Here is a 24,487-nt window from a genome sequence, read left to right as displayed (position 1 = left end):
GCGTGTGTGGGTGCGTGTGTGTGTGTGCGTGTGTGTGTGCGTGCGTAAGTAAGTAAATATGTAAAACTTTATCAGACCTTCCTTGCCGGTCATGAATAATGCTGATCATTCCCCTCAACAAAGACAAAAAGAAGTACGACTGCATAGAAAACCGATCTTGATTTCCCCACAACCCTTCTTTCTCTCCCCAGGTCTTATAATATGTTTGTTCTGGTGAAATGATATTCGAAAAAGACCAGAAAAATTTTAAACTTCGAGGTGGTATTCCATCTAATTAGAATTGCTCTGCTACCTTTGCAAGTTTGTCCATCTCCAGAGTAACCTACTTTGCAAGAACAACTAAGAGAGCCCTCCATTATTCTAATTAGGCAATAGCCGAAGAAAGTCCAAGTCTTCTTATAATTTTCTTCCCACCTTTGCAGGTATGTCCGTCTCCAGAGAAACCGGCTTTGCAAGAGCAACGATACGATCCCAGGGTATTTTTGCAGTCAGCGTTCACATTACAAACGCTAATGGAGGCATTACATTCGTCAGCATCTGTCAATGAATATCCAAATAGTTTAGAACGAAATTATACATTGTTCTTAAAAAACCTTTCAATTAAGCTATTCCCTGTAAAAAAAAACAATAATAATAATAATAAAAATAACAATGTCAACCACGAAGAGTGTGACTGAATAAATGAAATCGCTTGCGAATGACAAGAGTCACGCCGGCCCATCAACGCATTTAAGATAAATTGACTTATTTTCTCCTGCGTTTCTTCGCTTTGGGGCGGTTGTCCTCCAAATACGGGATGCTAGGAAGAGCGAACCTTCCTCTAAGGAAGCTGTACTGTTGCAGTCTCCAACAACGCACATTCCGGGCAAAATTCCATAGTTCTTTCCCAAGTTTGTAGCGTGACTGTTTTCTCCCTAAACGATATGAATGATGTCAAATCGGTTCCCGGGATGAGGTCATGAGCTAACCCGCCCCATTCTCCCTATTTCTTCGCCGTCAGCATAAAGAACATTTGAAAATTCATTAGTAAAATAGCTTAAATAAATGCGACATTAATGTTTCGACTTTGTTTTCAGTACGACAAAGAGATTACTTTTATCGAAAACAATTTTGGGGGTTAGTGGCACTTTGACTGGGTGACAGTCTTTTTCAGGAATACAATCCCTTTTAGTGCATATTCGTTTTGTTTAACTGTCTTATTCTACCTTCGGTCTTCATGTCACAGTGAGCCAAGACAGGAATGTCAGGTTTAATGAAATTCAACCAGTATACTCCGCTGACCGCTTGTCCACCTTCACTCGACTTGATTTCCTTACACGAGTCTGCAGGCAGCTCTGGAATGGCACCGAGATGAGCTAGAAAACAAGGAAGTAAAAACAGAAATACGTGATTTATCTCTCCTAAAAAGACAGTTAGTTGAATAAAAGTGCCTAAATGCTCACCTCTCTTCATATCTCGCCTGAAGTAATATCTCTCAGAGTTGGGTACAAAATCTTCAGGCCTGGCTTCTTTCGTGCGGTTACTAAGCTCACATTTGTCCTGGGTGAACACATAGTTAAAGCTTTGGCATCTGACGTCCCGATAACACTTCAGCAAACACACGTCGCCGACTGCTGCTCCAGTGATTGTTTCAAAGATGTGTTTTTGAAGCATCATACCAAAAATAGAGACTTCGCGTGTATCACGATGGTATCGAGTAAATACTGGATGGAACAGTAGCAACAGGAAGACGAAAGCTGGTAAGTGAAAGAACTCTTGGGCACCCATTGTAGCTATTAATCTCACCTGTAGTGAAATCATGAAATTTTAGAGCATAGTGACTGAATTATGTGGCCTGTACAGAACAGACTACAGAAGCACGCATTGTTTTACTTTGTTTCAAGCAGTATGACATATCGTATACACGCAAGACGCACGGTAGGAAACGCCCACGACAAGTTTAAAGCTTGATGCGAAAAGGCGTGCGTGAAATATGACACGTATCCATAGGAAACGGATACTAAAACAGTTTCATTTCACGTGCGTACATGGTTAAATCAAAAGTTTTACGTATTTCCCAATTAGAAGTGGTCAATGAAAGCTTCTTAAATGCCATTATTGAACGGCATAAACATTTCTTACTAAGTACAGCGAACGGTAGTCGCCCTATGCATTGAAAAAGAAACAAATATCTAAATAAAGTAGATTTTTTTCATGAGGCAGTCTATGCGCTATTGACCCGCTATATACACTCCCATACAAAAATGTGAGACATATTTTTTCGATAGGAAAACTTCGGGTTGATTTTCACTTTACAAAAAGGTACACTCGATTTTTCCAATCATAATTTTTAAGATTTTGTTTCGTGAATCTTTTAATCTTGTTTTTCTTTTTCTTGCTCAATAGTTGACTAGGACTATGGCTCAGCACAATTCGGAGCGTGCTCAAGAGTAAAGTCAAGTTTAAGCTTGTGTATAGTCTAACATCATCAAACCTGCGTGGACGAAACTTCTCTCAAAAGCGTATCTATAATTAAGTTAGCTACGTATGATGCACGATCCTCGCAGTAGATAACGCTATTTAAGCAATAGCGAAAATCAGACCTGAAAAAAAATCAGGCCTGTACGGGATTCGAACCACTGACCTCTGCGATACTAGTGCAGCGCTCTACCAATTGAGCTAACAAGCCAACTGGGAGCAGGCCGTTAAGTTGATTCGTAATAAACCCGTGAAAGTGATAAATCAGATACAATGAAATATATGAAGTTCATATATTTTGAACTGTGGTATTAGATACGTATGATGCACGATCCTCGCAGTAGATAACGCTATTTAAGCAATAGCGAAAATCAGACCTTAAATAGCGTTATCTACTGCGAGGATCGTGCATCATACGTATCTAATACCGCAGTTCAAAGTATATGAACTTCATATATTTCATTGTATCTGAATTAAGTTAGCATTAGCAGGTCCTGATATCAAAGAATCGTGTTTTGAAATCATTTGTTTGTAGACTTGAATAAACATCCACCCAATTAATTAGAGGGATATTAAGGTATAAGTCTACAGGGAAAAACCAAAGAAAAATTTTATATTAGGAATCATGTCCTATAACAGTAGTGTTTTATGGTATGGTAGCCACCATTTTATGTTTTAAACATCATTTGTATCGACTATACAATTATATCGACTGGCTACAATTATTTCAATGCCGAATACTTCTTAAATACAGTTTAACACAACAGTTTACTATTGATGATTTTAAAATTTGTTATTTTCTTTCCAATGAAATTTTTTCTATCATTTCCAAAAAGCCAGTTCAGCATCGCAATTAAAAATTGAAAACTCCAGCATGGGTTTTAGACCATTTCACCCGCTTGTAGACTTATGTCATCAATTATTAACAGCTTTTACCCACCGAATTATCTTTTGTTTTGTTTTGTTTTGAAAATACTAGGCTTTAAGAGCATTTATTTGAAGCTAACACATACGATCTAAAACATTGCCAACCAAAATTACATATGATGAGAATTTAAACCCCATTTAAAGTGCAGTCCGCCATGATGCCTTACAAACTGACCGAATGAGAAGGCATTGGATCTCAACCTTAATTTTGTTTTCCTTTTTATTTTTGAGGATAAAATTGTCAAAATAAAGTATTTTTTGGCGGACTGTGCCAAAAATTTCCATTACCGTTTTCTTTGCGCATGTGCCAAACCATTTTTAGAAACATTAAATAGGCTCGTATTTAGATAAATTGTTCTTCAAAATGGCCTTTAGACACACCCTTAATTCCATGAAATTCCACAAATGTCATATCACCATATATGATATGCGAAAATTTGAAGTCATTGCAAGAAATCTGTCATGAGATGTTTTATTCTCAAGATTTTCAAAAATTTACCAACAATTAACCTTCATACCACCTTACAATGGTCATTAAACATCGGTTGTTTGGGTCTAGTACCAGATTCCCCATAACGAAAAGCAAAGGAAAGTTTTTTTTTTTGTAATGTTGTGAGCATTCAGGGCATGTTATCATGATTTTATAAATAACATTGCCTCTGCGAATAAAGGAAAATGATATTTTCGGGAACGTAATGATAATGGGAAATTTGTTAGCAAATTATCTTTTCTTATCTTCTGTTTTGCGGCCAAATTTCGCACCTGCGTCGGTGTAATGTCAATTTCGAAGACTAAAAACCGAACTCGAATCCAAACTGAATGATGCGCGCTTCATATTTTCAGATTCCCGTTAAATTAAAGGAGTTGATAGTTGTGGGTAATTGTGAGTAACTAGAAAATGTCAATGTTAGTATATTCATTGACCGATAAAGTTTTTAAACTTCTCGTAGAAACACTATTCCAAAGCGTGGTGGTACGCTCATAACCCTTAGTTAACCAAAAATGCCTTACACTGAATTTAAACGTAATTTGAGTGATGCGATTTATATAGGCTACAAGAGCCGCCATCTTCATTATCGCAATTAAGAGCACTAATACTCCGACAAGAATCAAGTGATCTTGCACAAATTCCGTGGAAGGTTTGGGTGCCTAATTTCAGAGATGTTGCAAATTGGAGAGCTTGTACCCTGTGCATGATTAAGGGAAAATTAAATTAATACGACGCGTGAATGAGACAGAGAGGCTAATGTGATCCATGAATTCATCAACCAATGTGAGCCATAAAATGCCTCCTGAAATAATGTGACCTATGAAAATTTTTATTTCATTTATTAAAAACTCGAGATTTCCCTTAAACCTTGAACACAAGAAGAGAGATTTGAAGTATTCCCCATTAGATACGTGAAATGTGAACTCTTATTAAATTTGTGCGTGAGACGGGATCAGGACCCTCTTTGCTATCATCATTAAGGAACAGAAACTAACTTTGTTCTCCGCATTTCCATGCTATGTATCACGCCTTCGTTTTCTATCTTAACATTGATAATCTTGTCCAATTTGCATTTGATATTGCTGATCTGTCGGCGCCAAAACGCCGTTTAATAGTGTTTTTTTTTTCTGATCTCAAATGTCTTATAAAATCTCTGGTTATCAGCACACCTCTTGGCAAAAATGTTCTTATTTCAGATGATCCAATCAAGGAATTCAAGGTAAGTTTTCCTCTCAGTCTTTTATTGCAAAGCATTCTGCAAAATACTTAAAAGCATATAATTCGTAAAACAGAACATAAAACATGAAAGAGAGGCGTTGCTTTCTGAATGCTACATGCATTAATGATCATGATTTTAATTTGTTTATGGATTAAAGTAAGGAACTTCGCACCTGCATTGGAAAATTAAGTCCCGAGTCTCTAAGAAGGAAAAATAATAGCTCATTTTTCACACTTATGTCCCTAGTCTCTGTGCTTTTTATTTCCTCGACACCATTCTATGCTTAGAATTATATGTATTAACCAAAATATTGAATTGAATGTTTTCATTTACCTTCACATATATTGCCTAATCCGTATTCACATTCAAATTCAACCTAAGATATGGCTTCCTCAAATATTCCAACTTTAAAGGGATAATTTACGGTTAATAATCATAACTTAATTTCTTTCTTTGCAAATACTTTTGCTTTTCATCACTTCCTAAGGTGTTTAGTTTAACATCAACACTTATTTTGAATTGTTAGACCTGCTTGCATTTTAGTGTCATTAATTAATAAGAACTTTTAAGCAACAAAGCTTTTTGCTTTTCATCGAAAATCTACAGCTGAGAAAGCTGATTAGGGTGAGTTTATTGTTTTATCAGATCCTAAATTATCTATATTTTAAGCCAATATAAACAATTTGAATGGTTCAGAGACCTTTTCGCATTGCTGAGGGTGTCAGTGGAGTGATGGTCATATTAAAACTAACGGCTAACCCAAATGGCATCGAAAATAGGAGATGAAGTTTTTTGGCTTGACTTTTTTTAGTACTAACGGTTAAAATTTGTCAACTCTGACGCCTTAGGCTAATTTTTTGGCTGTTTCACGGCTAACGGTTAACCACATGGAGACCCTTTTAGTGGATGAACGCAACTTTGATAGATGCCTTCCAAAAGGCTCTTGCAAAAATACGCAATGTTTTCTCCTTGAAAACCTATATTCATGTTTCAATTTCTTATAAATTTATATGCTTGATAGTAGCTCCTCTTGTTGATCCAAACGTAAGTTATTTTTACAATAATGCGAAATATTTCCGCACAAGTCAATGCTAAGGAAAATTGTCAAGAATGATACCGTTAGTGAAAAAGTATCTCATCTTTAGACAACAGAGCCAGAAGTTACTCATGCTTTGGACTTACCTGAGGGAGTATCGCAGTATTCCTTTACTTTTCAAGATTAATAGAGAGACCTTTGAAAACGAAATGTATGTTTAAATCTTAAATGCTGCAACGGTAAAGCATGTAACATGATCCCGCATTTTAAAACTAGTCTTTCAAATGCCACCATAATTATTACCCTAAACTCTTTTGGCTGAAACCCAAGAGCAATATACCTTTTTCCTGAAATTCAAAACACGCCTCATTTTCACAATGTTGATAAGGAAACTTAGGTTTATATTCTTCCAAATGTCTCAGAATTCGTTGGTCTTTCAAAACTCGTTTCTATTCATAACAAAGCTATGGAAATGTTCTTTTGACAGTAAGGAAGGCAGAAGGAAAAATATTTGTAACTACGTCATGACATATAGACCGAACACAAAGTAGATCCTTGCGTAATGATCGACAGCCAAATAATATCCCGTTCAGTCTGACTTTAATAACTCAGTCATTATGCATTTTTTATCTTTTTTTTTTCGTGATTTAGATAACTGCTGCTATTTTTCTTTATTCCTTACACTTTCACACAAGGAATTAGTAGTTTTATCCGGCCTCGCTCTCCCCATCGCGTACGGCCCTCATGCAGGGTTTGTCGCAATATTGTCGAGTGGTTATGGACTGGTAGTTTTTAAGAACCCGTCTACGCTCTGCGCTATAGACGCGCTAGAAACTTGCTGTATTCGTTTTCATGTTAAAATGTGACACGGGATGTTTTTTTCCCTGCTCTTTAACATTGCTAGGACCTAAAAACCATGGCTGATCTGGATCAGAGCTTCTACGTGGACCACAACTCTTACTTAAGGTTCGATAAAAAAATAAATGGAACATATAGAAGATAAATTCAAGTTAAAACAATTGTACTTGATCTGACATAGTTGAATAGACCTGCCTGTGCGAATTTCTCCGCAATCGTCCATGTGAAATTTAGCAAAAGCAGGTCCTAGCATCAGCGAATGATGTATTGAATAGATTTGTTTAAATATTTAAGTAAACATTTACGCAATTAAGTAAGCGTACTGAATACTCTGTAATTATATTCAGATACAACAGCTTATGACTGATGATGCTAAGATCAGTTGTTTTCTTTCCAAAAACATATTTGTCTCTATTAATTGGTTAGAAAATGCACTTTACAAATGCAGTTCAGCATCAAAATAAAATTAGAAATATAAAGCATTCATTTAAGGTTATTTACATATTAGAGCCACGAATTATTGAGAAGTCTTAGCACCAAATAATTTTTTTTAACTTAAAGAGACCCTTAGAATTGATTTCTTTGCATCCATAGTATGGCATTCCATGTCGTACGAAATGTACCTTTTTGAGACTCTTTGTTTTACATAACTGATGAATATCGTATTCGACTCAAACAGATTTTGTATTGCTGAACATGACTTCTTTTTCTCCTACTTTTTTTTATCTAAGATATATTTTTTGATTCTAATCAGCTTATCTACGGCTGCGAACGTACACGTTGCTGTTGTAGAAAAGGATGGCAGATCCATATAACATTTTTGTAATGTACTAGAAAAGGCAATCTCCAATCAACTCACACAGTATCTTGATTAAGGAGAATGATCCAAATGAAAGCTTGCGGTGAGCCTACAAGACCTTTCACAGCACTGAGAGTGCCCTAACTAAAGTTCACAATGACGATATGTTATTCTCCTACTCCTCGATCTATCTATCGGCGGTGTTTGATACAGAAGACCACGAGATTCCGGTGAACAGACTTTCTTCAAGATTTGATATTCATGTAAAAGCTTTTATTAAATGAAATCGATGCACGGATGCTGTCAAATATGCTAAAGCTTAACGGGGATAAAACAGAACTTCTGGTATTCGGTCCAAAAATAAACCTGCTCCGCCAATCGATTGAATCCACGGCTGGCGAACACATAAAAGTCTCCAATCATGCAAAGAAAATAGGTTTAACTTTCGAGGTTATATGAATCAAGAGAAACATGTTATTGACATCTGCAAAGTATATTTCTATCACCTTCAAAATATAGCCGAGATAAGAAATTATCTTTCTCAAGATGAAGTCGAGATACTTGTTTATGCATTTATAATTATTTCGTCCAAGCTTGACTACTGTAATGCTCTCCTTCATGGTCTACTGTAATCTCTTCTTGATAGGTTGCAGTATGAACAGAACTACGCAGCTTGACTCGTGTCTATAACTAAAAGTACTGAACATATAACACCGGTTTACGTCGACTGCATTGGCTACCTACTGTACAACGAATTACATGCAAGATTTTACAATTCACATATAAAGCACTAAGCGGCATGACACCGAAATATCTCACTGATCTTCTTTAACCATAACAGCCCAAAAGGAATATAAGTCTAATCTGAGGACCAACGGTGATAGAGGGTTCAACGTTGCCTCTCTCAAACTTTGGAACTCACTCCCAACCAATCTAAGATAAATTTCACTGGTCTTAGTTTTAAAGAGTAAGATCAAGAATTTTCTCTTCAAAGAGACTTTTGATTAAGATAACTTAAGAGAAAGGATCAAAATGGTGCGATTGAGTGCGTTCAACTTTTATAATGATATCGATACAATTAATTCAATCTTTTTTATTGGAACTTTTAATTTTGTTTCAATTCGTATGATGATATTGTAATTCTAAGTAAAAGTGGTTTTAATCTTAATTACAAACATTATAATTGTATCATAAGCATAAATATCCCATTTTTGTAACAGAACTATCCTTTCTTAAGGATTTTAACTTTTACTTGAAGTCTTCTATGTCATATTAAGAAAATGAAAACATCCTAGCTGCTCGATCTCACCCAATGAAATGCTAACAAACTGGTGCAAATCAGTATCCAACAATTATTGTCTTTTACTACGATGCTCAGGGGCGGATCCAGGATTCTTTTGAGGAGGGGTGCACCACTAAAGAATGGCGTAACTGACTGGTGACCGGACGTAAACAAATTGTAAAAGCGAATACGAAGAAGGCTTTTGCCTAGGCAATAACATAATATATATTACACGACTCGGGCAGTCAGAGGGCCAATAACTAAAATCAACCAATCAAAACGCTCTATTGTCGGTCAATATTCTCTCAGTATTGGACCGGGCACGGTCCCGAATGATACCGCAATTGTGTCCCTTTGAACTTCAGTCGTATAATAAATCTCTTATTAACCAAGCTTGCTCGGGACCGTACTGGAAGAATATCGGCCCTCTGTCTTTTTTGTACGGACCTCGCTGCGCTCGGTCCGTACTGTCAAGACCTCGGGCCGATATTCTCCCAGTCCGGCCCTCGCGCTTGGTTGATAAGATATATGAACTGCTGAGTTTACAATACATATCAAACGATACAGCAGATTTTGTATAACTATAAAGCGGACTGCAGTGTCAATGCAATGTTGTAAAAGTAATGTGTCGTTTGGTCATAATACCATAATTTAATTTCAATTTATTTGATTCGCCGACAGGCAGGGACACCGCAATAGCTTGCGCCAATTACTGCAGGCCCAGTAAACCCACCCATCCCACCCCAGGGGAGGACATACACCACACAGTAATCTTGTGCGTGGGAAATTAACGTCTCCTACCCCTAACCCTACAGGAGACGGGGCCTACGGTTTATTCGTCCTTATCCGAGAATACTCGAATATCTATCAATTTTTTGATATTATAAAAAAGTAGCAAATTCCCCTTAGTCATTTTAAGACCCTGAGTGTTGGTCCGGCCGGGGCTTGAACCCTCGACTTCCCGCACAACAGTCTAGCGCTCTACCAATTGAGTTAACCACTAATACCACTTGCATTAGAAAGCCGCAGGTCATCTCATGGGGGGGGGGGGGTGCGCACCCCCTGCGCCCTCCCCCTAGATCTGCTCCTCATGCTCGTGACCTCAATAAAGACAACGTCATTCCTACTCTTATAATTACCCAGACCAGTGATATAGACGGTATAGTGATATAAACGGATTTATTGATTTTATTGATTTAACGATAAACGGATTTATTGATTATTGATTTAACGATAGAAATTAGAAATTCTAAATTAAGACTCAAATCAATTAAGGCTCCTCCTCCTTTAATTGACCTATTTAAAAAAAAACAGATGGAGACACATTTTCAGAGGACATCAAAAATAAAAAATCAAGGCTCAAAATTTCGAATAGTCTCTAATGTTGCAGAAAAGTAGCCCTTAATAAGGCAACAAATGCTGTGTATTTTTTCCTCAAATATGTTTTTACTTTTGAGTTAAATGAATTTTTCTCTTTTACCCTCTGGAATTGATAGATTGGGTCATAACAGGTCAAAAGTTGAGCACTTTCGCTCGCTTCGTGTTTCAGAGATATTTCGTCTGAGGAAATCTAACCAAAGTATGCTTTTCCACAAAGTCGCCCTCCTCGTAAACAGTAAGTTTTTTAGAAATTGGGTGACCGAAAAGCCTAGGAGCATCGCGCCTTCGAAATAGCTTCGGATCGAATAGGAGAAAAAAATAAATATGCATACTTTTGTTATTTATGACATTGTCTTTTGTCATTCAAAATTTGTTTTTGCAGGGATATTCTGAAATCGTTTTGTCGAGTACAAATATCCACCAGAAGGAGTAAACAGCATAAGATTAAGTATTTTGTTGGTCTCTTGTATACGTATCTTAAGCTTCTGCTACTTGTTTAACTTGCAACATTTGCAATATTCAGTAAACGAAAAGCCACGAAACTTTCTTAGAGAGGCCCCTAGTAATAGTAATAGTAATCAAAGTTTAATGTCTTTACGTGGGGCATGGTTGCCCATATTGCCCGAGCCAGAGGCTCATGTATGAAACGCAAGACAACAACCCACCCATCCCACCCCAGGGGAGGACATCCATCACACAGTAATCTCGTGCTTGGGAAATTAACGTCTCCCACCTCTAACCCTGCAGGAGACGGGACCTCCATTTATTCGTCCCTATATGAGAAGACTAGAATATCTAAACCATTTCTTGATGTTATAGAAAGGCAGTATATTCTTCTCAATTATAATAAGACCTTGAGTGTTGGTCCGGCCGAACCCGCGACCTCCCGCACATCAGTCCAGCGCTCTATCCATTGAGCTAACCGTCATTCAAGCCCTCACTCCTGCAAGGAGTGAGGGCTTGCATGACCTACTTCAGTTGCACAATGACAGGACAAGTCGTATGTGTGAGAATGTTTGGATTTAAAAATGGAGCTGGTGGACGTTATTTCATAGACATAATTGCGTAGAAAGGAAATGAATTAGTATCCGTTTAGCTCTGACTGTGCCTTACTTCGAATTCATCTATCAGAGTGAAATACTGGTGTTCCTAAAAATCTCAAAAGGGCTTAATTTTAACAATAAACCGCCAAAGTGATTCCTCGTTGCCACATTGAGACCCTTTAATAGTAATTTTCTGTGACCAACATGACAAAAAAGGATCTTGTAACGTTTGTTTACTCTGACAGATCTCTACCCGTATGAAATAATAATGTTGTTTTATCTTAAAATACAAGTCGGTGTGACCTAGCTCAAACTAAAATGTAGAATACATTTTATTGCAGTCAAAGCAACACCATAAGTTGAAGTGTAAATGACCGAACATGAAGGTTCTTAAGAATCTACTTGAGTCATTCTTAGTTTTTGAATGAGACAATTTATCAATTTTTGAAATAATTTGGATATATCAACAAAGTTGAAATGGTAAATTGGCCACCGTAACGATTACAAAAGCTGACGTTTCGAGCGTTAGCCCTTCGTCGGAGCAAATAGAGGAATTGTGGGTTGTGTGCTTTTAAAGGCAGAAAATGGAGCTACGTTATTGGTGGGAACATGGCAACCAGAGAAACACGAATAAATTAGTGGAATGAAAAGCGTTCGTTGATCCTTGTAGGATTTAGACTGCCGGTTTGAAAGATGAGCTTTTGTTCAAGAGTTTTACGGCTTTCCGTGCTACCTAAGTGTAAGGAAAGACCGTAGATTGTCATATGTTGCTTAGAATGATTAGGTAAATTAAAATGTCTAGCGACTGATTTCGATGTGTCAATTTTTGAACCGAGATAATTTTGTATTTTAACCCATCTATACTTGATCAAGGGGACTTAAAAGTGAATCTTCCCAGCTGCATTTTCCGAGCTTTCTTTTTTTTTTTTGCTTATTTTCAGAACATTTAACAGGGCATATGATATATAAGACTGTTTGCCACAAATACACAGCATGACACACTATTCAGTCAATTACATGTGAAGGTTTTATCGTGTGGAATGTGAAACTCTCCCAGTCAAAATCAGTATCAAGCCTTATGCAAGCAAATACTACATCAAATCGGCCAAACTTCCGGAACTAGAAACAAAGAAGAAAATTTCGTGTGGCCTTTGGAGTATTTCACATTGGCCAACTTCTTCATCGTCACCTTCTTTATCATCAAAGCTTCTGGAAACATTTACAAACGGCGTTACTTCTTTAGGGAGTGGTCATTATTTATCTCATCACCTATGGGGTAGACGGTGGGGGGCGGAAGAGATTAGAGGATTTCGATTGTGTCACAATAAAAATTTCCATAATCCCCAATGAGGCTTTCTTTTATTTTTTTAATGTCCCCTCTACCCTACCCCACCCCCTCATTTGGAAATAATTGGCATTTGATTTTCTACCATCCCCCCATTATGCTACATTAATTAGCGTTCTTATCCGTTCCACCCGAAAACCACGTGGTTCTCCCCAAAATCCTTTACCTCCCAAACGATAAATGATGACATTTTTTTTTAGTAAATACTCCCTTTTTTTGGATGTGAAGGCAACCTCGTTCGCAGGGCCTTTTTCCTCGACCCTAGTTAAGCAAATAGGCCCTGGCAACGAGGTTAAATATAAGAGATGCCGACCAAGCTTATTATTTGAGACAACCAAAGCAAATACACAGAGCGATTGAAGTTTTTAACAAGACGACCCCTTAGATAATTAATGATTCTCAGAACCAGCAGCGGTTCAGTCTGTGCTGCAGTAGCGGAGGGAACATGCGGGTGTGCCAGTTATATGGTAAACATAGTAACCGCTACAGTTTATCACTTTGACGGTTCTTGACCAATTGCAGCAGTCTAACCCCCAGTGGAAGCAAACTGTCCTGGTGACCTGACCATCAGCCTCCATGGGATGTGTACCATTCAGCCAACCGGATGCGTGAGTGCTACATTGGTTTCTAGGTGGACATAAAGAAGGCATTTTTGTACCTGCTGCCCCTTCAAAACGATACCAGCCATTAAGTCCGTTGTCACAAATCGTGATTTGATTACCGGATGTTATCTTTCTGTCTCCCTCCGTCAAACTTTGATAGTTTTGACATTCTAAAAGAAACAGAAAAGATAGCAATTTAGTTCAATTTAAACTAAGTGAAGTACGAAACAAGAAGAAGAAACAAGTAGACTGGACATGAAATACAGGTGGACGTGTTCTCAATATTCGATTGACAAACTGTTATCTAACATATTACTTCTACGTTAATTTACGAGGCAATATTCTTAGCGGTGTTTTTCCCTGGAAAATAAACAACGTAGCACGTGTATTATCCAGAAATCGTGACAGTAAAAGCTTGGCCTGTACTTTATTCATTTCAAGGCGAAACATTTATACCACAGCATTGCACTTTAAAGTCACCAACTTCTCTTACATTTTTTTTCTTAATTTTCTCTACACTGTTACAAACTCTTTTTTCTCTAATATCAAAGTAAAGATGTCTTTATCGTAGCGTATTTCATAAAGCAGGATTCGCTTCATTTGAACTCGTTTTCACAGGCAGCTGTATTAAAAAATTTCTAGGCACAGACAGAGAAAAAATTGTATATAATGCGAGCTGTTGGTTACTACTTTCTGCCGGAGGATAATTGCTACACAAAAAGAAGACTCACTACGTATGTCTACCTACCCGATGGAAGTTTACTGCAAGATCTTCCATTTCCTACGTAAGGAAGATTACACGAACAGCTGAAGGATCCTACGGTGTTAGTACATGAAGCTGAAGCGTGGCAGTCGTGTACACCGCTGGCACATTCATCAACATCTGTTGATATAAATTGGAAGGTTGATACACATAAAACATAGGAGAGCAATAATAAGCGTTATGCTGGAATGCTAAAATGGCCTTGCTTGACGAAAGACCATAAGCCTTTGTTTGATTTGCAATTGAGCATATCGGGTGACGTGGCCTCCTATGAAAGATAGAGGCTTGTTATTTTTCTGTCGTTGTACCTTTACAAGTGTGTCCATCTCCAGAAAAACCGGTTTTGCAAGAACAAGAGTACGATCCTGGTGTGTTTTGGCAGTCGGCATTCTCACCACAAACACGGATGGAAGCTTTACATTCGTCAGCATCTATCGATAAATAGTACAAATACCTATGCCAGAAAATACATTGATTCTAAAGCACAATCTTAGGCAACTTATTATCCTGGTTCTCATAGTTCTACTGAAAGGAAAAGACAAATGAACGGGTAAGACTTAATATAAATCTATTTTAATGACTCCCTCTTTCTTTAACTTCCACGCAGTTCTTCCGCAACCGACGATCAATGGCTTTAAAATCCAATTTGTTGTGTTTTTTTTGGCTGCTCTGTTTTGTTTTGTTTTGTTTTGTTCTTTGGTTTTCCTCATATGATCCCTAAGGGAACAGTCATTAGTTATCGACTGAGGAGAAAGGGGAAGGGTTCGAAGAATCTATCTGGGTTTTTTCACAATTAAGGTTCTGTGGTAGTCTAATAGATCCCTCTCACTACCCATTAATTTTCTTTTGTCTCCTTCCCCTCCCTTTACAGTTTGTTAAAGACGATTGATCCTGTCTTTAAAAAAAATCCTCCGACTTAAATCCCCGCCTGCTCCCTCCCCTCCCTTAAGCGGTAGGTAATAACTGGTCCCTTAACATTATTATTTATAGCTGTGCGTATAAAAAAATGAATAACAAATATCTCTGCAAATGGAGAATGCAAATAATATCTACACTTATGTGTGATGGATTTGTTAGGAATTTCTTTAAACGGCAACGAACTCTATATTACCTTGCCATTTGCTTTAGATTTACACTACCAGGATGATAAACGGCCGATTCAATTTTATTAGAAAGATCGAAAAAAAGGGAGGGTAAAGAGTATTGTTACCTTCTGTTTCCATATCACAAGGCAGAAGAACTGTTTTTCCCTTTATAATGGAATCAAACCAGTATTCTCCACTGTTCGCTTTTCCCTCTTCGCTGGCTTTTATCTCCTTGCATGTTTCCGCTGGAAATTCAGGAATAGTACCTGGAATAACTGACGAAGGAAAACAGAATCATTAGAATACAGTTATCGTTGCGCAGTGATCCACTAACAATAAAGAACCTGTGCTTTCCGATGGAGAAAAAATAAATAAATAAATAAATTGCTATCTGTTACATACATGTGACGCATGCGTAGTTGAATAAAAGGTTCAGACCACGTGGTCTGTTTTTGAGGTTAATTAACATGGCGTCAAGTGTGGTCCTTTGTTAGTCGCGAACTAGCCTTCAACTCTCAACCTCAAAATATAATACTATTAGTAGTAAAAGCAACCCAAGAAAGGATACTGGATTCTCTGTATACTGATTCCAAAGGGACAAGAATGGTCTTCGACCTTTGATATCGGTTTAAACATATGGAAGGTTCTCTGGCGTTAAGTAATTTCATATTTTTTTATTTATTCATGGTGCTTTACCTATTACCATTGAAAAGCTATCGTGGTTCAGTAGTGGTAAACTTCAATGCTTACGCCTTTTGTTCAATAAAACTCACCTCTTTTCTTAATACTCTTGACATAATATCTTTCAGAATTTGGCACAAAGTTCTCTGGTCTGGCCTCCTTTGTCCGATTGTTTAGTTCACACAGTTCCTTTGAAATGACGTAGTTGAAGCTGTGACATCGGAATTCATTGTTACATGCCTGATTACATTCAACGGCAATCGTTGTTTTCATAGTTCTGAACGTGTGTCTTCGAAGCATCATACCAAAAATGGCTTGCTGACCCACTTCGCATTGTTGAGCGAAAACTCTATAGAAGTAGCACAGTGTAATTATAATGCAGGATCGGATCGTCATTACCACTGGCTCTCTCCTTCCTGTAAGAGAAATTTGGAATAGTAATTCAGTAAAGGGGTATATGTTATTCACCAGATCGATGTTCATAACTGACTTACATGACCTCAACCTCTACAAGGTGATTACTGAAGACAAAAGAAAATCAGACTCTTCTATTTCCTTTCGGAGGAAGTATTGAAAAAGTGATACAATGGTGGGATTTTTATATTTTTCAGAAAGTTCTTATTATGAAAATAAAAAGATACAAGATAATAATAATAAAAAAAACAGAAGTATTGCAAGCGTCGTAAACCTTGGATGCTATGACCTTCTCTGTCTGTATCATATTTTATCTCGTTCAAAGGAGTTTAGCAGTACATTTCTGCTTAGTCGGCTGAAACCAAAAACTTAAGACACCTTTGCAATTAATTCAAATGCAAGCGAGAAATTTTAATTAGAAAAGTTTCCTTTTTTTGACTCCATCTCTCTTCGAAAAAAAAGAGAAAATTGTCATCTCAAACAGTAAGATACATTGTTAATTTTTAATCACAGTCCTCCATTGCTTCCAATGACAGGGAAGTTTTTTTTAACAACAAGAACATCTTTATTTATAATCACAATTTAACTTATAAATAAAGACTGCCTACCGTATAGCGAAGCTAATCGAGGCAGGTAGAATGAGAAAGGTGTCAATTCCATATTAATATAATATTATTCTAATGCCAAAAAATAAATAACAATTACAAAGGTACAGATATTAATTACAAAAGTGAATACAAAAATATAGGTATACTAATTACGAAGCCACGAGCACATAATTAAAAATAGGAAAAGCTCAAAATACTCTTTATTTTAACAAAATCTAGTTTCTTGTCATTTCGTTTATTAATATATCAATATAAGGATAAGAATCCTGGTTTAGAACGATTTGAAGTAAGGATTCGGTTATTTTTTCTTGAAACTATATTTTGGGAGCTATGTCAAAACATCAGGAATACAATTCCAAATTTTTGCGCCCATAGAGTAAAAAGAATTGTCATAGTGATTTAGTCGAGAATAGTTTATATAGAAGTTACCAGCGGTAGAAGATCGTGTGTTATAATGACGAGCATCTTAAATGGGTCTAAAGAGAGCAGCTCTGGGACACCCAATACTTTGACGTTGAACGAATAACTATGATTCGGAATGTCATCGAATGTAGATTCAAGGTTTAGCAATCGTTCCTCGAAATTGGTAAGCCGTTGTTCGATGTTGGCGAGGGATTCCCGAATTCTTATTAGCTGGAGCTTAGTATCATCAAACTCTTGACTAACAAACTCAAGGCTCGCTTCAGCTTCTCGATTGAAGATGGCCGCAGCGCCTTCTTCACTATTGACATTTCTTACCATACATTCTTGGTTCATAACTCGCTGCTTCAGGTTCTTCAACTCTTTTTTAGCCTGCTCGAGCTGCCTCTTCAGCTCTCCGTTGCTCTTTTAAAGGGATTTTGCCTTGTCCGGCATTAGAAGTTAAAGAGAAATTATCGGGAGTAGGCAGTGTGAAAAGACACGTCCTGACAGTACTCGCTCATGCGGAAGACTGGAAGTAAGATCAGTGATAAACGTTAACTTCATAATGATAAAAGCGAGGGGTCATTCTGTCATTTCCCTTAGAGCTCTAAAATTCAAAACCATAAATTTGGAAAACTTGAAAGGCTCCCTGAAATGAGAAGAACTGAATGTTTAAACAGCGCGAGAACATAAATTACCAATCAAATCGGCAGGGAGATATAGGCCTAAAGCTGTAATGTCTTCAAATAAATTTTCGAAGTATTTAACTTGGAACGTTAGAAATCATTTTCAAACCTTGGTTTCCATCCAAGTGATGTGATAGCGCTCCTGCTAGTGGAAAATGTCACTAACTTTGTTCAGCGAATCAATTTACAAGTAACTGTTTGTATTGCATTTCACCAGTTTGAGGTAAATTACAAAGGAAGACACGTCGCGTATCTTAATTATTGAGTCCCACTTTCTCGTGGGTTTCTAAACAAGGGATATATTAGTTTACTTCACATTTTAGAACTATCTTTTCCTTTTTGAATTTTCGCAGATATCAAGAATTTGTACATACAGACAATGGGTGATAACACAAAATAGGCGTATTTTACGGGAGAGAATTATGAAAGAGCGGATCCTATACAGATCAACGAGTAAGAATTCTTTAACTGGTGTGACCTCAAACTATTTTGGAAAACATAGGAAAATAGAAATATAAGGGCAGTTTCCCTACACAACTGATGGAGAGAATTTCGGGGACTTGATGAGATAATCTACAGTTTTCAAGTCAAGTCTAGTTATTTAGAATATCACATAACACAGGCTAGATCAGATGTTATATGGGCGCTTTCATAGACATTTCCAATTCAGTATTATTGTTGACCCAAATGATGGCGCTGTTTAATTATTTAGGAAAGTTCATAATTTTAGTTGCGGTGTTCTTTATAAAGTTGTCTCGAATGGTAAATTTATGTCAAATTTTCGAAAGCAAATGACCTTTTCAACAGAAGCAGTAGTTCGGATGAATTAATCAATATTCCATCTTGACTCTTAAGAAATTCAAAACTTTCGATTGAATTTGAACGAAGCTCAAGCCCTCTTCTTACCTCCAACAGATACCGCTATGATATGCAAAATAACGGAAAGTATTATGATTTTAGTAATTATGCTAGTTTTACAAATGCGAATTTAATCATTAATACATGCCTGATTACATTCAGCTGCAATTGATGATTTTATTGTTTTCAAGGTGTGTCTTCGAAGCATCATACCCAGAAGGGCACGCTTATCTTTTTCACACTCATGAAATTTTAATTAAGGCATACAGTGCATAACAATATAGAATTGCATCGATATCACCTCTGGCTCGTTTTTCCTTTGAAAGAAAATTTTGGAAAAAAAATCAAACATTGTGATTGATTTGGCTATATTTTTAAATAGTAAAGTAATTTTTGTCCACTTTCGTTAAATATGCTACTGAAATTAACGAAATAAAGACGAGGGTGAATCAAAGTGCTCTGTGAGCAAACTCATGAATTGATAGATGACTTAAATTATTTTTTGGATTATGTTTAATGTTATCTGCATGGTTTAGGGAGTCTCGTGGTTTACTGTCATATTTAGAGTACGAGCAGTAGTTCAGATTTCGCGTTGACTCTGTTGGCTGAAGAGATATGATAAAATATTTCTCTAGTCGATAACTATTCCACGTAATGACCTGCCAGTCCACACGAAGGGGGTACTGTCGGTACCCACTCAAATCTTGAATCAACCAATACTAAGGCAATTGTTAAGATATACTGATCTACAGTAAGTTAATAAGTCAGCCTTTTCAAGCTAAACAATATTTATTTCGCGCTAAGAAAATGTTTTACATGAATTTGTCATGTGAACACCGACAAAAGTGACAGAAAAAATATAAGCGAGCTGAAACAATGCAAAAATAAACTACGACAAAAAATAACGAAAAAACCTAGTTTTCGCGAATAACTCTCTCAGTAGTTGCGACAAGTTTAACGATGTTTTGGTTGTTGTAATAAATGGTGAAATTATTCAAGAGCAACAACTTTTCAAGGATCGTGTCATCTGTGATGGTTTGGAGAGTGTTGCCGATCATTTGTTGAATGGCCGAGTCTTTTTTAAGCTTGTATCTTGTAATTTAGCCCTTCAGAACAACTTATTTAAGGATGGACAACAATTTAAAAGTAAGTAGCGATTGTAACTCATTTGCGTAATGTTTACAGCCCAACGGGCGATCGAGCGACCGCATTTTCCCACTGAGGAGCAACTTTTCAAAGATCGTATCTCTTATCATAGCTTGGAGAGTGTTGCCGATCACTTGTTGAATGGCTAGTCTTCTTAAGTTTATATCTTCTAATTTAGCCCTTTAGAACAACTTATTTTAGTTAAGGAGGGACAGCAATTTAAAAGTAAGGAGTGTGCGTACTTCATTTGCATAATGTTTTCAGCCCAACAAGCGATCGAGCGACCGCATTTTTCCACCACCTACGATAACTCGTGTTGCACATGCGCAATTTACGAGTTAAAAATGACTCATAAGATTCAGATTTGAAGATTGGTATTTGTTCGTTGAACAACCAGCTAAGCTTAAAATCTTAAATATTTATCGCACAATTTATGCTTGTTTATACATGTCCCAATGTGGGAAATACGATAATTATTCAAAATGGCCCTGGAAATTGAGTATAGTAAGAGGATTCAACGTTTGAAAAGAGAACGAACAAATATTGTCCTTCTTTTGCTACAGTATTTCACAGGTCAAAGTCTCGTTTATTAACGTAATTAATTAGGCTAATCATACTACCAACTTAAATCGTCCATGCACCACCACCCAAAGAAACGTAGTGGAATACAAGTCTTTAGCTGTACTGTCTTCAACTAAAATTTTCAAATATCCTCCCTGGATTTTTACATTTCCTGTACATACCTTGGTTCCTGTCCAAGAAAGATGATATCCCCTCTCCAAGGAGAAGCTGTTTATAACTCTGATCAGGGAATCAAATCACAGAAACATACCTATTTGTATTGCATTTTACCCTCCTATATTTTCTTTTGTGTCATAAAAACACTGGTTTTAATTGCTAGACTTCACGTCTGAAAAGCTGAAAGGCGTGAAGGATTTAAACATGCAGACAATGGTCGGCATGACAAAATAAGAGTGTGTTGCAAGGAAAACTTGTTAATCAGCAGATCCTAGAAACATCGAGGGGTTAGAATTATATGACCCTGGAAGTAGAAATATTGGTGAGGAGATTGAACGTTTGAACAGAGCAGGGTGGTATTCTACAAATCCTGCAATCTGATTGGTTCCGAGAGCGGGCAGTATTCTCCTTATCAGGCCCACTCACAGCGGGCGGTATTAGTTTCGCGTGAGTCACTTTGCAGAACGTCTCAAGCTTCGTTGCAATTTTTCAAATGTATCTCATTTTAATGGCTGGGCAGAATTTTTGAGCAACGACTTCGGTCACGACCTTTTGGCGATGAATAATATTAATTCTTTCTTCTCTCTCGCTCTCAAATCACTTTTGTTTTTCCGAAAAATTTGATTTTTAAATAAATTTTGTGGTACTTAACTTGTTTTTAAAAAGAGTGAAACGCGGCCTGAAAACAATTTGTTATTTAGCAATCCTTCACAAAAAGTAACTAAGAAAGTTAAAACGAGAGGTAGTTGCAGTTAACAGTCGTGATTACCTTATTCAATGTGACTCTCATCTGAATTCTTCAACGCAGTTTGTTCGTTTGTGAAACGTTGAGCGAAGTGTTGAGTTCTTCTATCATTAAACTTTCGCCTATTTGCAAGTCCCTTAAATTTGGACATTTCTACCGCAAATTTCACAACAGAAATCGTAGGAATTCGATGAATAAAAATCATTAAATCTTCTGTCTAGCTTGAAAGAGTCTCACTGACTTCAGTAAACTCATGCAGTGCTGGAAGGCCTTGTTGCCAGAGATAAAAAACATCATCACGGTATCGCCATCACAAAGGCACTCTATTGGTTTCATGGAATGTTGTCTCAATGTTCCCTAACATTGATAATCAACTCGGTCTTACCGCAGTGAAGAGGGCACTGAATGCCAGAGAAAATAAGCTTCCATCCACTAATTGCATTTTAGCAGCGGTTAAAATTTGTTTGAAGAGCAATCATTCGGTTTTCAGGGAAAACTTCTTTGTACAGGTTCATGGCACAGCCATGGGCCCTAAGAACGCCTGCCGTTATGCAGATCTTGTCATGGGTGAAATAGATTTTCATGCTAAGTTCTCTGGCCACATAAAGCCGGCTTTGTGGTGGCGATACCGTGATGATGTTTTTCATCTCTGGCAACAAAGCCTTCCGGCACTGCGTGAGTTTACTGAATTTATAAACTCTTTGTATCCCACTATATAATTCGAATTAGTTTTTGCCGAACGAGAGCTCCATGTGCTAGATTTAACTCTACATCTTATCGAGGGTTTTATTAGGACAGACGTTTACTCAAAGCCAACTGATAGTCACCTGTATCTCCCACCATCAAGTGCTCATCCTAAACACGTTTTCAAAGCTAATTCTTAAAATATAACGACGAGGTTACAAAGAAATTGCTCCGAACAAGCTTTTCTTGTCCAGAGAATAACCGAATACAAGGGTTATCTGGTTACTCAGGGTTACCCTTCCAAATTAGTGGATGACCAGTTTCGTAAGGCCTCTACAATACCTAGAGGTGATCTACTTAGGACTCATGCCAGATCTAAGAGGAAATTATTCCCACATGTGACCACATTTAATCCAAATTTACCTGATGTAAGTCGCATCATTAAAAAATATCTGGGTATTTTGGAATCCAATCCCAAGTTAAAAGAGCTTTTTCCTTCAAATTCCATCATAGCATCCTTTCGCAGATCTAAAAACCTTAAAGAATTGTTGGCGCCATCCCGTTATGGCCCTAACATTGAAAGCGAAGGGGTTGCTGAGGTCAAGGGATGTTTTGAATGTAACAAAACAAGATGCGATCTTTGTCGCAACTTCTTGGTTGAATCTAATTCCTTTTTAAGTTTTCAAACAGGCAAGAGTTACAAGATACGATCGAAACTTTCCTGTGATTCTAAGAACATAATTTATTTGGCTTCGTGCAAGAAATGTCACCTACAATACATTGGTTCCACAACAAATGACTTTAGAGTTAGATTTCGCAACCACAAGTCTGCTATGGTCACTAAGAAAAAGACCTGTGAAGTAGCGGTACATTTCAACAAAACACCAAATGATTTGAGTGATTTCTTATTCCAATGCATTGATCAAGTGCAGGCGACAGTAAACAATTCAGGTAACATCGAGAAACTTCTAATTACCAAAGAAGCATACTGGAGCGCACAGTATGCGCCCTTCGGCTTGAATAAGCGCCAGGAATTTCACTCCAAAAAAAGAATAAACTATAATTAATTCGGAGAATTTTTTCAAATTGGGCGGGCATCAAAGGTCCTAGTCTCAGCGTTGATTGGGAATTTTAGTACAATTCTCGCCTTTCAAGTCAACGCTGGTTCCTTAACATTTTCAGTGGATTCGACAATTTTTCCATTTCTTTTTATTGTGACAATTTTTCGCATAGTAATTACTGTGTTTGTTTATATGTGTCATCACGCCCTAGATAAATCTATTTAAGGAATTTGTAAGTCATTGTATTACAACTGATGAAGGTCTCGGACCGAAACGTATTTTATTAAACTTTCTTAGACTTTTTATTTGAGTATATGTCTTTCTTAGCTCGAAGTTGTCCGTCCTTGTGTACTACAATATTTTCCTATTATTTATCGAGGTTTGGACTGTAAATCCTGTTGGATCCATCTGGCGCGGCGTCACTGTTGGCTCGAGGCCTTTTAACTTGTCATATATATATATATTTATCAATATATGAAATATAATGGCATGTTGAATTCAAAATCAAATCGCCATCGTTAATCTATCCGCCCTTCGTTTCCTAGAGAGCGACAACAAGTAGAGGAAAACATTTCATAAAACTCATATAATGATAAGTTACATTTTATGACAATGTGGAAAATATCTTTTTTCGGTGCGAACAATTTATGCGTCAACGATGGCTTCATCCGCATTTACAATTTGAATATTGGTGTGTAACGAATGTGTTCGTTTCCGAACATAGTTTTACTCGAGCTAAAAGGGGTAAGAAAAAAAAATAAAACGCAAGGTGAGAATAAATTACAAACAAAACTGCTTCTCCTTATTCCGTCCTCCTAGGTGCAGTAATATAAGACTCTGATATAAAAAAATGAGTTGCACTGCTATGATGGATCATTCATTCCTTGGTTTCGTCGTCGTCCAAAGTCCGAGCAGGTGCAAATACGGTGAGGATCATCGGCTCCAAACCTGTGCAAGTCTTCTTTCAATTCCCTGCATTCAGACATACCTTCCTTGCTAGGTATTAAAATGTGTTTCATGTTGGATGGAAGGTTGACCGTTGAGTACTTTCTGCTAATTTTATAACGAATTCTTCTTGTGCTATTCAATGCAGATAAAGCGATCCATATTTTTTTCCTAATTCTAATAAACTCCACCTTAAGCACTCAAGTAAGAGATAGATAGTTTATTACCAAATA

At 37.1% G+C, this 24,487-nt stretch overlaps 2 protein-coding genes across 5 annotated transcripts in view; both read right to left on the bottom strand.

The window, feature by feature from the left end:
• The window catches only part of LOC148739226 (uncharacterized), a 16,955-nt gene extending 9,729 nt beyond the window's left edge, over nt 1–7,226 (bottom strand). The window contains exons 1-4 of one of the 2 annotated variants that reach the window (XM_088747181.1): nt 6,276–7,226; nt 1,443–1,785; nt 1,206–1,355; nt 415–537 (exon numbers count right to left, since the gene is read on the bottom strand). In XM_088747181.1, coding sequence (XP_088603307.1) covers nt 415–537; nt 1,206–1,355; nt 1,443–1,767 — 598 coding nt within the window. In that variant the 5' untranslated portion in view covers nt 1,768–1,785; nt 6,276–7,226. The remainder of the gene's footprint in view (nt 1–414; nt 538–1,205; nt 1,356–1,442; nt 1,786–6,275) is intronic. The other variant, XM_088747180.1, reaches the window with a different exon arrangement.
• A 4,470-nt stretch (nt 7,227–11,696) lies between these two features.
• LOC148739225 (uromodulin-like) lies at nt 11,697–21,855 on the bottom strand. Of its 3 annotated transcripts, XM_088747183.1 has the most exons (7): nt 21,589–21,855; nt 20,825–20,882; nt 16,060–16,383; nt 15,412–15,561; nt 14,510–14,632; nt 14,187–14,321; nt 11,697–13,608 (listed from the first exon to the last, which is right to left on the bottom strand). In XM_088747183.1, exons 1-7 carry the CDS (start codon nt 21,607–21,609, stop codon nt 13,253–13,255), a joined length of 1,167 nt encoding a protein of 388 aa, XP_088603309.1. In that variant the 5' UTR covers nt 21,610–21,855; the 3' UTR covers nt 11,697–13,252. The 3 variants fall into 3 exon arrangements, with proteins under 3 accessions (XP_088603309.1, XP_088603310.1, XP_088603311.1); XM_088747184.1 differs by lacking the exons at nt 20,825–20,882; nt 21,589–21,855 and adding an exon at nt 18,187–18,281 and having other exon boundaries at nt 16,060–17,920; XM_088747185.1 differs by lacking the exons at nt 20,825–20,882; nt 21,589–21,855 and adding an exon at nt 17,728–18,270.
• Nucleotides 21,856–24,487: the final 2,632 nt, after the last annotated feature.

Source organism: Stylophora pistillata, chromosome 2, assembly GCF_964205215.1.
Source record: "Stylophora pistillata chromosome 2, jaStyPist1.2, whole genome shotgun sequence".
NCBI classification, from domain to species: domain Eukaryota; kingdom Metazoa; phylum Cnidaria; class Anthozoa; order Scleractinia; family Pocilloporidae; genus Stylophora; species Stylophora pistillata.
Note: the sequence above shows the minus strand (reverse complement) of the source record. Positions and strands in the feature narration are given on the sequence as shown.